Source organism: Podarcis tiliguerta (genome assembly GCF_965153285.1).
Source record: "Podarcis tiliguerta genome assembly, chromosome: 17".
In the NCBI taxonomy this organism is placed as follows: Eukaryota; Metazoa; Chordata; class Lepidosauria; order Squamata; family Lacertidae; genus Podarcis; species Podarcis tiliguerta.
This window is the reverse complement of record NC_139550.1, coordinates 40,154,927-40,168,958: the sequence shown is the minus strand read 5'-3', so window position 1 is coordinate 40,168,958 and position 14,032 is coordinate 40,154,927. Positions and strand designations below refer to the sequence as shown.

Sequence of the window (14,032 nt, the reverse complement as noted above, 5' to 3'; positions counted from 1 at the left end):
AGGGGGGCTGCCCCCGCGGGCACAGCATGTATGCCGCTCTGGGTGCTGGAGCAGCTAGCTCCACCTTTGGACAGGAGGCAAGGCTACGGCCCAATGGACAAGTCTGAAAGGGCAGGCGGGTAATTCTGAGATCTGAATCTTATTCTCTCTCTCCTGCTCTGCACAGTTCATTTTTACGTATGTTAAAGATGCAATGGCACAAGGAATGGGATGGCAAGAGGAGGCCCAAAGATATCCTGGATTCTGTTTTTATGGAGAGAGTGTAACCTGACCCCCAAAGGAATGGAGCAGCAGGAGGAGGTGGCTTGGAAAGAATAGTCCTTGCAATTCTTTGTGCGACTCCTGCCTCTGCCTTATATTGAATAGTTGGGAGGGGAATGGTGGCATTTAAGCTAAGGCCTCTCCTGCTGCTTTTTGAATATATGACACTGCCACCTTTCTTTCGTTTGGCAACTCTAGCCAGCTTGTAAGGAGTAACGAGGCATGCCTCGCACCCCATTTGCCTCCATGCCGGGTCTGCTGGGAGCATGTGGAAGCACTTTAATCATAAAGATAATAATATCTAAGTTGGTGGCACCTCTCCAGGCGAGATGGTACATGTTAACATTACAGAATGAAGAAATCCCTCCTTTTGTGATGATCTTTGTATTTGCCGGGGGGGGGGTGATGAGAGAAGAGGCATAACTTAATGCAGGCCCGTGATTTTGGACCGATAAAGCAGATACTGTGAAATAGCTGTATTGTGACTTCCCAGTTGTTTGACAACCTCTTTGTTTTTTGCAGTCCCAGGCAGGCAGCAAAAGCAGGTTTACCAAGGGGGATGGGACTGCATTTGGATTGGAAATCACAAGCCGGGTAAACCAGACTTAATAGGACATAATTGTTGGCAATAGCTTCTCCTGATATGAGGTTAAATGTCCTTTTCAATTTATTTTTCAATCTGATTCCCTGCTTCCTGCTCAAGCTCTGCTCTTTCTCCTGAGACTGGCTTTGATTTTGTGAATTACTTACCACAGTGTGAATTTGCAGCTGGCACCAGAGTCTGGTAAGCTGTCAATTTACAGATTTGAAAATAAGGGACCAGCAGCCTCGAAAATAAGGGATCAGCAGCCAAAATTAGGGATTTTAGACAAACAACTGAAATACGAACTTAAAAGGGACCAGATAATTTTGGAGAGCAGCGCCGGTTTTTAGCCCTTCATTTCCAGAGGTTGCTTCTAAAGACACCAGCTGATGAAACACTGCAATTAAATAACTACAAGCAGCAACCACTTTTCGTGCAAAACGAAGTCCAAGCTACAAAGATGCTGCTGCAGTTCTGTATCTTTTCTCTCGTGCTCCATCTGCAGCTCTCAGTTCCATCAGGTGGGGTGGGAGGAAGGGGGGGGGGGAATAGCACCGAAAGTAAACCCGCAGATCAGACCATCTATGCTAGTCTACCACTACAAATCTATGGGAGAAGCACTTGCGGTCCTTCCTCCGCTTTCCCCCTCTGTGGTTAGCCCTTGGAACACCTGCCTCCTCCTCCTCTCTCTGAACTGCTTTCTCTATGGTTGCCCTCGCTCTCCTCTCAAGGCTCCTCAGCAATTCATAGGGCACACCAGGCTGCCCATCTTATCTGGGTCCTTCGGCGGCACAGCCACAGCACGGACTAGCAGGAGCGGTGGCGGCGACAGGCAGAGGGGAGGCCCCAGGCAGAGACGCTCAGTTTGGCGGTCGCGAGGGGATGGCGGCGGAAGGGCCCGAGGCTCCCGCCAGTCCCGGTGGAGAGGGGATCCCAGGGGCTGAGGCTGGTGAGAGGAGGCCGGAGGGGGGCAGGCTGGGCAGCCAAGCAACACAGTTGGAGCCTCCCTCCTCCCTGGCCGGCAGGGAGGGAGAGGAGCTGCTTCCTTTGAAACCCGGGAAATTTAAGGGACATGATCAATAAGGGACAGTAGCGGGACACGGCGCTGGGATCAGGGAGTTTCCCGCCAAATAAGGGACGGTTGACAGCTATGTTCAGACGGTAGAGAACAAGGTCCTTGTGCCGCAGTGAGCCAACAGCTAAAATTCTCCAGAGAAAGAAATCCTATTATTGTTCTCCATATGGATTTTCCAAGGACTGGTTCTTACTTTTCCAGTAGGTAGTTTGCTCCAAAGCAGGGCCTTGTCTGCATCACTATGAAAACCTGGTTGCTCTGCACATAATAAACCGAAGTCTTTGTGAACCACTCACTCCATAAAAGCATTTCTTCCTAACCCTGACATCTCTCCTCCAATGCTGCTCCACAATGTCCCTGCCATCACCTCTCCAACCCAACTTTTGTGGGAAGCGCCAATGAGCGCACCTTCATTTCTAAGAGTTTGGTTATTTTTCTACTGGCCATTGTGATAAAAAAATCTTAGAAGCCAGACACTTTTAAAAAATTGAAGAAAAAATGTGAAAATATTTGAAAGTGTAATAAAAGTTTGTTTCCCTAAATTCAGCCTGACTCAGTCTGATTCTTTGATTTGGTAGGTCTGTTCATGGGAATTTGCTGCCTGGGGCCTCCATCCCTTGGGGCAGGAAACCTCAGAATAGCAGGTGCTGAAGCCAAGGGCAGGGAAGGGCAGCTTCCGGGATGCAAAGGCTTCCTGGGGAGCGCCTTGCTTCTGGGCTGCCCCTTGGCATCTGGTTCCCACTGTGGGAAACAGTGTTGGTCTGGAGAAGGAGGCCTTTGATCCAGGGAGGCTTGGAGGATCAAGTGATCATTTAGTTCAGCAACCCCCTCAGTGCTGCTAGTCAAGGCACACTGCCTTTTTCACCCATCTTGCAGGAGAACCCACCGGGATAGCCTCCTGACTGTGGACTTATTTATTCTATTTTTAAAACACAATGCTAGTTCTCCTCTACATTTTATTTTACAGGTTATTATAGTGTTGCACAAAGTCCTTTTTCTTTTTTTGGTTAAATGTGCTGCCTGTCCATTGTTCTGGACTCTGGAGGAATCTGTCAAGCCCTGGCTAGGATGAAGAAAACTTGGGAGTCTGCTTTTGAATTCTGCACAGCAACAGGAAAAGGTGCCGAATTGACATTCTGGTGCAGGGAAGATTCCGTAGCACAAGTGTGCCCCCCATCTCTTCCTCCATTTATTGATTTTTCCACATTTTTTTGTCCCACTTCTATACCGCCCTTCCTCCTAGGGACACGGCGAGCTTCACAACCAGGCGATCCCTCCCTCCCCTCCAGACCCATTTATTCCGGGAAGCCCGCCGGTGCCCGGGCCGAAGGCGAAGCGAGAGCCGCCCGGCGCCGGCGAAGGCCTTCGGCCCCTGCGGAGGAGGGAGCGCGGCCTGGCCCGGGGCGGGGGCGGCGCTTGGGGAGCCATGGCGGCCGCCGGCTGGTCGGCGCGGGTCACGGCGCTGCTGCGGAGGATGAACTCTTTCCACGGAGCAGGTAGGGCCACGACCAGAGGGGCGGCCCGGGGGCATCTAGTCCAGCCCCTGCGAGGCAGGACTCCTTTGCCCTCGCGGGCCTCGAAGCCGCAACCGACAGAACTCTCCCCGTCGCAGGGTGGTGGGCGGCCCTGCCCTGGAAGCTTCTCGGCAGAGCTTGGCCGGCCCTCGATTAGGGATGCTTGAGCTGAGATTCCTGCCTTGCCGGGTCGGACTGGATGACCCTCAGGGTCCCTTCCCACCCTATGGTTCTATGACCTCTCATTCCAGTTCACTCTCTCCCTTCTCTCAGGCTCCATAGCAAGCTCGCTGCTTTTCCAATTGCCCGCAGCCCTTTGCAGTAAGGAAGGGGGTCGAAAATTAAGACAGCGGCCAACTGAGAAGATCCATAAAAAAGCAACTGTACAAAAAGGAATTCTTGTGCCAATAATATTTTTTTTGGGGGGGGGCACCAAATTTTGTCCTCACATTTTGGTGGGGGCACCAAATGACCAATATCTGCTCCTGGCCAGGTCTAGTTCATCGGGACTCCACTTGACAAACCCTAAAACAGGCACTCCTTAGTTTTAAAATATAACACCAATAGGATGAAAATTGCCTGCCCCAAAAAGCAGTAGAGAACAAGAAAAATAATGTTATATGTCAGCAGTGTTGTTTGGGGAGCAGGGCAAGCACTTTGAATATTGCCATAGTCTTATCACCCTGACAGAAATAAACTCTTGCAGTCTACGATTGCTATCTTATACATGCTTTTCTATGAAATTCAGGCTGCAATCTTACTTGCGTGTAGGTGCTTCTGAAATCAATGAAACCTTCTTTTGAGTAAACATGTGTAAGAAAGCAAATCCAAGCTGGGAAGCATTTGCCCGTGTCCAAAATGCTTTTCCCTATCAAAATGTTGTTGTTTAGTCGTTTAGTGGTATCCGACTCTTCGTGACCCCCTGGAGCACGCCAGGCACTCCTGTCTTCCACTGCCTCCTGCAGTTTGGTCAAACTCATGCTGGTAGCTTCCCTATCAAAATAAACTTTTTAAAAAGAGTCCATGTTATTGCTTACGCTGATCAGAGATGCCGCAAAGCAGCAGAGGCATAAAAATTAAAATATTTTTTATATACTTAAATATGGCCCTGCAAAATGATTACAAATTGACAGCTTCATCCCCTTGCAGGTTCTTCAAAAGCTTTGTGCCTGCCATTTATGGTTGCTGGACAGCAGGTGGGCCACGTGCTGCCCTCTGTAGCCAAATATCTCTGTCAGTATCCAGCTGTTTTCTTGGTGTCTTGGGGTGATGGTGTGCCTGCTTGCGTGGAACTTAACAAGAAGCTGGCATCCTCTGAGCAAAGAACAGATGCTGTGGAAGGAGTACTCAGGGAAATGAGAGCACAGCAAGACTTCCCTTGCCTGAAGGAGTGGAGAGAGGAGGTGAGATTACCAGGCACCCAAGGAAGGCGAAGGGCCATGTGGCACCCATGGATGTCTTTGAATACTGTAAGGGTCATGTGGGAGGGACCCAGGGCTTCCATTCAGGATACTAGCTCTGGGAGGAAGGAGTGGTTGGGCCAATGAAACAGTTGTCCTTGAACCAAAACTTGCTTTCGTTGCAGCTCTACAGTGTGATGCCCTATTTTTGTGACACGCCTCTCTTCAGCATGGAGCGCTCTGCAACTCGTGAGTCTGAAAAATGTTTGACTTCCTTGCTTTGTATTCCATTGATATGAGACACGATTCATGCAGAAGTAATTAAGAGAGACCTCCTAGAAGCATTTGTCCAATCCCATCCATTAGGGGCACAGCTAAGAGCTCAAGTGCAGATTTGTCCAAATATCTCCTTTTTTACCCTGCTGGAGAAATCTAGCTTCTGTGCTCTATAAAGGACTATGTGCAGTGAATGAAACATGAATGCAAGTCCATTGATTTTAGTGGGTCTACTCTGGGTATGATTTAAGAATAATAATTATTATTTATACCCCACCCATGTGGCTGCGTGGTTGGATATCACCCCAATAATAATGTTTGTCCTTGAAAATGAGACAGCATTCAATGTGAAGTGGGAGGCTTCTGTTCCAATCCTGACTTGGTCAACTGTGCACTAGGTGGTCTCAGACATTGTCACAGACTCAGTTCCCCATCTGTAAAAAGGGATAATACTTTACAACCCAAGACAGATTCTTAAGGTACTAAAGCCTGATTGCTTCATTCCTTTTCAGAACTGCCTGCTTTTTATCTCCAGCCAGGACTGCATTGTCTGCTTACTGCTTGCAAACTGTTCTGTGTTCATCTTGCTTTGTTCTTCCTAGTCATCTGGCCTTAGGGGTTGAGCACCTGGAAACACATATCACAGGGAGGCTTTGCCTTGAAATTTGTTGTTCCCAGTTCCCTCTATTTTTACAGAATGAGAGTGCACTGGTTACTCTCTTCAGTTCTTTTTCTGCCCCGTCCACCCTCTGAAACTCCACAGGTTTCCTTATAGGGAAAGGCTTGAAATTCACACATTATTTCAATAAAATGATAACTCCAGAATTGCAGCACTTCAGGAGATCTGTGGGGCTTTTGTGGGCAGTTGAGGTTTAGTTTTGATCCAGTGCTTTTTCTGTGTAGCTTCATTTAGCAGCTGTTCCAGGCCTGTGAAACCTTGTCAGGCATCTTAATATAAGCTGGGAATTTTGGAAATGAGATGTTGATAGTGACTTCCTCTATAGAATGACTACAAGAGAAGCTAAAGAATATTGCACAGCAAAAGTGCAAAGTAAGTGCATATTCAATCTTCTCACCATGCATTTCCTTTTCACTTGCAACTCTGGCTGTTTTCCTGGTGCCCCTCCAATACGGCTTTCCTGTCATTCTACGGAAGAAACTCCTATTCTCTAAGCAGTGTTAATTATCTCAGCCTACATCAGACTTCCTCAACCTTGGCCCTCCAGGTGTTTTTGGCCTACAACTCCCATGATCCCTAGCTAGCAGGACCAGTGGTCAGGGATGATGGGAATTGTAGTCTCAAGGATTTGGAGGGCCGAGGTTGAGGAAGCCTGGCCTACATAATACGCCAAGTGTTGGGGCGGTGGTAGGGGAAGGTCGGCCCACTCCTGTACTCTTTTTGGGGTTGCATCTGGAAATGATTAACCTGGACAAGTTACTTTTGTTTCTCTTTTGCACCCAGCATTGTTTGGAGTGAAGCGCTATGGCACCCATCTGAACGGCTACACTTGGCGCAATGGGCAGATGTTCATGTGGTTGGCCAGGAGGGCGCTGAGCAAACTGACTTATCCTGGCTTGCTGGACAACATGGTAAGAGATGAGATGGAAAAGGCAATAGGTCTGCCTCTTTGATGTGAGAGTTGGGAGCAGCTCTCAATAATCAAGTGTTCTTCTATGGGGCTGGTCAGATAACAGCCACAGGGAATAGTGAGCTAAAAGGCTGAATGCACAAAACATGCACCTGTCTGGTAAGTGAGTATTTCAGCATGAGCCATTTCACCAGGCGGCTTGGTGCCCAGCATTAAAGGTGAACTCCTTCTCCCCACTCTGCAAATTGAGGCACAAGATAACAGACAATTGGGGATCCACTAAATGGGTAGTAAGCTTACCAGGTACTAGGGCCAATTCGGGGGGAGCAGAGCTGCTTTGTGCCCATTTACCATAGTAGCTCAATATTAATCCCTCATTTCGCTCGCCTTAGGCTGCTGGGGGCATTGCATCAGGGTTGGGTGTCAGAGAGACGCTGGTGAAGGAAAGCCAGGAAGAAGCTTGCATCCCCGCTTCTCTCACTGCACTTGCCAAAGCTGCCGGAACTATCAGGTAATATTAAAAAGCTACCTCAAGTTCAGGAAAATGCAGTTGTGTAGGTAAGAGGAAAATTAATATTTAAAAGCCAGGGCCTGTATAAAAAGGCTGTTTGTATTCTATGCCTCTGCAAATTTGTTGTATGAGCACAGACACTTCAAGCTTGTATTTGAGAATTCCAGCTATATTGTAGAAAGCCACCTTTTCATTGGTGCACAAGGAGTATGTGGCAAGGCCTCTGGTGCCAGGGCTTAAGACTGCCAACTCTGACTGTGATCCTTGAGCAGCACTTCCTGTTCTGTCCCACCAGCTGCCTTGCCCATTCATGATTTGCCTCCTTTTGCTTCTTACAAACTAATCCTAACTGAGCTTAATCATGAAAATATCTACCATAGCTTAGGTATATTTCTAATGTGCCTCAAGTATAGAAAGTAGATTGCCTTCATTTCTCTCCCTCTCTACCAGCTTTTCCAAACATCAGTAGGAATCGATGAAACAGAGAGTCAAACACCAGAATCACTGTAGCTATTCTGGAAAAGGCAGATTCTCAGTAATTGAGATCAAAGTTTACCTCCCTCCCCAACCAAATAAGAACCTAATGCAACTTGTCTCCACAGTCATAAATACTGCTGAACTCTTTCCCCTGCCTTCTCCCACCCCAGCTACACCTATGAGGGTGCACAGGGAGGCATCTATGCTGAATGCCAGTTTGTATTTGACCTGAAGTTGCCTGAAGGTTTTGTGCCCCAGGTGGGAGACGGAGAGGTGCAGCAGTTCTACCTCTGGCCACTTGAGAAGGTTGGTAGGTGTAACTTCACTTAGGGCAAAAAATGACTCTTTTTGCAAATCAGAAGTTGATACCGCAGAGAATTACGCTGCAAATTACAACAATGGGTTAAGGCCTTCCACTAACATGATTTCCTCAAAGTTACTCGCTTTCATAAAACCACCTGCCAAAAGCTCTAATTGTTGGTTAGGGTTATAAATTCCTGTGCCTGTATAAGAAATAGTCCAGAGAGGGATGGTTGGTAATTTGATAAAAGAATTTTTGAGGTAGTGTAATAATAATCTGAGAAGCAGTGTGGTAATTATGTATAAACTGCAATAATTCCTTAGGCTGCTGGTTGACTTCTGAATTTGGGTCTCTTCCTCCTCCTAAATTCACATAGCCTAGAATTTTGTTTGACTGGAAAAAATTATCCACCAGTGGACTTTGTGCTTCCTAAGCAAAGACACAGCTACCCTGTATAGGTGGGTTAAACCACAGAGCCTAGGACTTGCCAATCAGAAGGTCGGCAGTTCGACTCCCTGCGACAGGGTGAGCTCCCGTTGCTCGGCCCCTGCTCCTGCCAACCTAGCAGTTCGAAAGCACGTCAAAGTGCAAGTAGATAAATAGGTGCCGCTCCGGTGGGAAGGTAAATGGCGTTTCCAACTGGACCTAATGGTCAGGGGTCCCTTTACCTTACCCTGTATAGGGTGAACACAAAGTAAGGTCATGGCAATTAGCATGCCACCTCCTAGTGAGAGAGATATGTGAACTGTAAATACAGTGGTACCTCGGGTTAAGTACTTAATTCGTTCTGGAGGTCCATTCTTAACCTGAAACTGTTCTTAACCTGAAGCACCACTTTACCTAATGGGGCCTCCCGCTGCTGCCGCGCCCCCGAAGCATGATTTCTGTTAACATTCTGAAGCAAAGTTCTTAACCCGAGGTACTATTTCTGGGTTAGCGGAGTAACCTGAAGCATATGTATCCTGAGGTACCACTGTATTCCTCTTCTGCAGGTCAAAGAGGCCATTGGATCTCCAGATTTCAAGCCCAACTGTGCAATGGTGGCTCTGGATTTCCTTATCAGACATGGCTACATCCAACCTGATGGAGGTAGGCTGCAGGAGAAAGGTGGCTTGTCTGGTAAGAGGGAATTTATGTATGAGGGGCAAGAAGGATATAAGAGCAAGATATAGCAGGGGCTCGCTCTGTATAGGTATGCATGCATCACTGCACCATGGCTAGAAACAGACTCTTTTAATAGATTTCACTTTTCTTTCAGAACCTCATTATGTAGAGCTTGTGGAAGGGCTACACCGAACACTCTAGAAGGAAAAGGCTGTCCTTGTGGCTGATACAGAGGTCTTCTCTGTTGGTTGGTTTTTGCTGGACCAGTAATCATGGCATGGACTTCAGTTGGATTCAACAATGGCTGCCCCAGCAGAGTAATGTGCAGAGCTTGTAGCTCAACAGGTTACTATGGTATAGTAAATTAATGTATTTCTACACCATTGTTATATATAGATGTTCCCATAAGTGCTTCATAACTGAACAAGGGCCAGGAGTGCACCACTTCTTCCACAGGCCTCAGCTATGTTAAAAAAACAAAAACCTATTGCCCATTTCAACATTTAATTAAAAAAAAAAGTCAACCAAAAGAAACCTTTTGTGAAAGTGAGGGACGGGTGAAGGGAGACAGTCAGCAGCAAAATACTGTACAGGTGGGTGCTCCTTGAAGAACTCATTCTGACTCATTGAAACGAGTCAGCATCGTCTTGTGCAATGCTTCACGATAGGACTCTGATGCTACCGCCCCGTAAGAGCTGCCACGGGCCCCTAAGCCAGAGCCACGCACTCGTGTTTGGGCCTAGGTAGAAAAGAAAAAAGAATGTGCATCAGACCTTTTTAGAGGAACAGCTTTTGTCCCAAACCACATTTCACCCAGAATGTTAGGACACCCCACTGAGGTCCCTCCTTGCCTACAACAGACTAATACCACCACTTTGTACTTCCTTCTGGTGCAAGTTCTCCTCAACATACTGCCAAAGGGCCTCTTTCTCAATTGTCCTAATTTCCCATGTGCTGAGGTGACCTTTTCTGAAGTGGGGGAGATGGTGATGGCAGGGACAAGAAAGCTATGCCTGCAAAACTCACACCAAGCAAGAAAGCCCAACTACTTCCTCCCTCCCTCCCTCCCTTATTTTAGGTTGTTTTTGCAAAAATGGGGAAGTAACAGGAAGACTAAATGCTCCTCAAAAATACAAGCACTATACACTTTGCTTTATCCACAGTAACTTGAGCAAGGTATTTTGGTACCTCAATAGGGGCAACGATCCCCTGTTTCTTGCGACCCAAACCACTGCCCTCTTTCCAGCCCATGGCTTGTAGCATGCGACTGCCAATGTTGTCACTGCCAAGTCCATCCCGCGTTGGTTGTTCAAAATCCCTGTTGTAAACGAAGGTGGGAGAAGAGAGGAACATATTCAGATGCACTACCCTCTAACTTTGCCAAAAGGAGCAAAAAGGAAATAGCATGTTGCCCAGAGGACACTAAGGATGTGTCACTATGGGATAGAAATGCCTCTCACCATTACCAAAGCAGACTGCTCTAGAAGGGATCTCTTATCTCACCCTTACTACACTTAGGGAGAACCACAAGGGCATGGTGGGACTTACACAGTGGCTGGTGTCACAGCTGAATACTTCCTTTTCTTGGGTTCTGGTGGCTCAGGAACACCATACTTTTCCCTTCGTTCAGCTGCACGATCTCGATATTTCATCTGCTGGTGGTCATGAAGAGACAGCAATAAGGCACTGACCAGGTAGCCCTCACCCTCCTGGGGCCACTCTCTACTCCCATACCTACCTCAATGTCGTTTTTCTCAAGTGCCTCAAGCTCCTGTTCTGACAAGTGTGCCCTCCGATGAATCTCCAGATTTTGCTGCACAGGGGAGAATAGAGACAAGGTTAAGGTGGACACCTGAAGATTCCCACTATGTTTTATTTCTATATAAGCATATTAATAATCTACCTTTGTGTTTCAGTTCTAAGGCAGGGGTTGGGAACCTCAACTCTGGAGGCCAAACATGGCCCTACAGGCCCTTGGGACTAGGTTCAAAGAAACCTCCTCCTCTGCCTCACCCCTCAGCAACTTCCCTTTGCCCTGGAGTGTTTTTGGCTGGGAAAATGCCTCTTGCTTCCCTGGATGGAGGATGGGATGTCTAAAACTAGACTACTATAAAAAGGTCAAATTGACATCCAGTGCTCCACTCAGTTTTGCCTCTGGCCCTGCTCATCACTGGCATATGGCCCTCAGAAGGTTGCACAGAAGAGAATGTGGCCCCCAGGCCGAAAGACTCCTTACATCACCAAAAAACAACAACCAAATATCACTTCCAAAAAAAAATAGCTAAAGCAGCACATGGTAAATTTCAAGATGATGATGATGATGATAATAATAATAATAATAATAATAATAATAATAATAATTTATACCCCGCCCATCTGGCTGAGTTTCCCCAGCCACTCTGGGCGGCTCCCAATCAAGTGTTAAAAACAGTACAGCGTTACATATTAAAAACTTCCCTGAACAGGGCTACCTGTACCAAAAACTATGTAGGCAACAACATAATTTCTAGACAGCACCTCAAACTAATGCCTCCAAATCTCAGATCTGCCAAGCAGTCCCAGGAGGATGCTAGAGTTGATGGTATCAAAAGCAACCAAGACACTTCAGCTACTGGAGTGCTGGCTCCTAGGGGCCGAGCCCTTTTGGAGCCACCCATATTTTTGGGGTAGGGACTGCCCCCCATACCCCAAAAGCATTGAGCCAAGTGCAGCATGCCTCCAGCAGCCAGCTCCTTCTCCTCCTCCTACAGGAGAGGAGAAGGAGGGTTGAGCAGCCTCTGCCGGTGGCGGAGCCATTGAGCCGTGCGGCCGCTGTGTTTGGCTCCACCTCCGGCTCCTCCTGACATCTTCTCAATATTGGTCCCCCACCCCAATCACCTTTGCAAGCTGGTGCCTCTGTCAGCTACATAACTTTTTATTTTATATTTTTTATTGAAAAATAAAAATTACAAGTGCACGAGTATGACACAAAAAAGAAGAAACAAGACATAGTATCCATGTAGAAAACAAAACAGAAAAAAAAATATTGTATACATTACAAAAAAGGGGGGAAATTGTTCTTGTAGGTAAGTGCTATAAATAAGGCAGAAATTAGACCATTTTGACAAAAGAAAAAAAATCCAATGAGAAATCCAGTTTTTAAACAATTCTGGCTCTCTGGCACCATCTGGTGTTGCATATTTAAAGTGCATTCAATGCATAGTTTTTCTACTAATGTAGCCGAATCCCTAATAAAAATGAATTCCAAATAACATTGAATTTGTCCATGGCAAGTTTACATTTGTACACAACTTGTTCATATGTTGCGAGTTTGTCCATTTCTTCAATCCAATCATTAAAGGGAGCTGCATTTTCATTTTTCCAGTTCATCAACGCCAGACTTTTGGGGGGCATGGAGAGTCCATTCATATTGTCCCTTTGTTAGATTCCATTGCTCTGTATAGCATGTTGACCGTCTCTACAGGTTAAACTCGAAAAATTAGAATATCGTGGAAAAGTTCATTTATTTCAGTAATTCAACTTAAAAGGTGAAACTAATAAATGAGATAAACTCATGACATGCAAAGCGAGATATGTCAAGCCTTTATTTGTTATAATTGTGATGTTTATGGCGTACAGCTGATGAACTCCCCAAATTAACAATCTTAGAAAATTAGAATATTAAATGAAATCAGCAAAACAAGGATTGCAAATAGAGAAATATTGGACCTCTGAGAAGTAGAAGCATGCACATGTACTCAGTACTTGGTCTGGGCCCCTTTTGCATCAATTACTGCCTCAATGCGGCGTGGCATGGATGCTATCAGTCTGTGGCACTGCTGAGGTGTTATGGAAGACCAGGATGCTTCAGCTCTTCTGCATTGCTCGGTCTCATGTCTCTCATCTTTCTCTTGGCAATGCCCCATAGATTCTCTTTGGGGTTCAGGTCAGGCGAGTTTCATAGAATCATAGAATCATAGAGTTGGAAGAGACCACAAGGGTCATCGAGTCCAACCCCCTGCCAAGCAGGAAACACAATCAGAGCACTCCTGACATATGGTTGTCAAGCCTCTGCTTAAAGACCTCCAAAGAAGGAGACTCCACCACACTCCTTGGCAGCAAATTCCACTGTTGAACAGCTCTTACTGTCAGGAAGTTCTTCCTAATGTTTAGGTGGAATCTTCTTTCTTGTAATTTGTATCCATTGCTCCGTGTCCGCTTCTCTGGAGCAGGAGAAAACAACCTTTCTCCCTCCTCTATGTGACATCCTTTTATATATTTGAACATGGCTATCATATCACCCCTTAACCTCCTCTTCTCCAGGCTAAACATGCCCAGCTCCCTTAGCCGATCCTCATAAGGCATCGTTTCCAGGCCTTTGACCATTTTGGTTGCCCTCCTCTGTACACGTTCTAGTTTGTCAGTGTCCTTCTTGAACTGTGGTGCCCAGAACTGGACACAGTACTCCAGGTGAGGTCTGACCAGAGCAGAATACAGTGGCACTATAACTTCCCTTGATCTAGATGCTATACTCCTATTGATGCAGCCCAGAATTGCATTGGCTTTTTTAGCTGCCGCGTCACACTGTTGGCTCATGTTAAGTTTGTGGTCAACCAAGACTCCTAGATCCTTTTCACATGTACTGCTCTCAAGCCAGGTGTCACCCATCCTGTATTTGTGCCTCTCATTTCTTTTGCCCAAGTGCAATACTTTACATTTCTCCCTGTTAAAATTCATCTTGTTTGTTTTGGCCCAGTTCTCCAATCTGTCAAGGTCGTTTTGAAGTGTGATCCTGTCTTCTGGGGTGTTAGCCACCCCTCCCAGTTTGGTGTCATCTGCAAATTTGATCAGGATGCCCTTGAGTCCATCATCCAAGTCGTTGATAAAGATGTTGAATAAGACCGGGCCCAAGACAGAACCCTGTGGCACCCCACTAGTCACTCTTCTCCAGGATGAAGAGGA

At 46.6% G+C, this 14,032-nt stretch overlaps 2 protein-coding genes across 5 annotated transcripts in view; one reads left to right on the top strand and one right to left on the bottom strand.

Moving 5' to 3' along the window:
* The first annotated feature begins 3,301 nt into the window (after positions 1-3,301).
* Positions 3,302-12,154, top strand: LOC310668141 (uncharacterized protein). Of its 3 annotated transcripts, XR_014506624.1 has the most exons (9): positions 3,302-3,415; positions 4,583-4,836; positions 5,019-5,082; positions 6,572-6,699; positions 7,091-7,209; positions 7,857-7,992; positions 8,980-9,076; positions 9,246-9,445; positions 11,008-12,154. XR_014506624.1 is itself a non-coding variant. In XM_083421141.1 (8 exons), the coding sequence occupies exons 1-8, from the start codon at positions 3,346-3,348 to the stop codon at positions 9,290-9,292; spliced, it is 915 nt and encodes a 304-aa protein (XP_083277267.1). In that variant the 5' UTR covers positions 3,302-3,345; the 3' UTR covers positions 9,293-9,469. The 3 variants fall into 3 exon arrangements, 2 of the variants coding, with proteins under 2 accessions (XP_083277267.1, XP_083277268.1); XM_083421141.1 differs by lacking the exon at positions 11,008-12,154 and having other exon boundaries at positions 9,246-9,469; XM_083421142.1 differs by lacking the exons at positions 7,857-7,992; positions 11,008-12,154 and having other exon boundaries at positions 9,246-9,469.
* Positions 9,579-14,032, bottom strand: part of RBM10 (RNA binding motif protein 10) — a 44,091-nt gene continuing 39,637 nt past the window's right edge. The window contains exons 21-24 of one of the 2 annotated variants that reach the window (XM_083420975.1): positions 10,830-10,904; positions 10,640-10,743; positions 10,280-10,409; positions 9,579-9,830 (exon numbers count right to left, since the gene is read on the bottom strand). In XM_083420975.1, coding sequence (XP_083277101.1) covers positions 9,705-9,830; positions 10,280-10,409; positions 10,640-10,743; positions 10,830-10,904 — 435 coding nt within the window. In that variant the 3' untranslated portion in view covers positions 9,579-9,704. Of the gene's footprint in view, positions 9,831-10,279; positions 10,410-10,639; positions 10,747-10,829; positions 10,905-14,032 lie in introns of both variants that reach the window. The other variant, XM_083420974.1, reaches the window with a different exon arrangement.

Coding starts and splice junctions, on each gene's coding strand:
- LOC310668141 (XM_083421141.1), top strand. CDS start 3,346: ATGGCGGCCGCCGGCTGGTCGGCGCGGGTCACGGCGCTGCTGCGGAGG. Junction 7,993..8,979: donor ACCTCTGGCCACTTGAGAAG/GTTGGTAGGTGT, acceptor CCTCTTCTGCAG/GTCAAAGAGGCCATTGGATC. Junction 9,077..9,245: donor CTACATCCAACCTGATGGAG/GTAGGCTGCAGG, acceptor CTTTTCTTTCAG/AACCTCATTATGTAGAGCTT.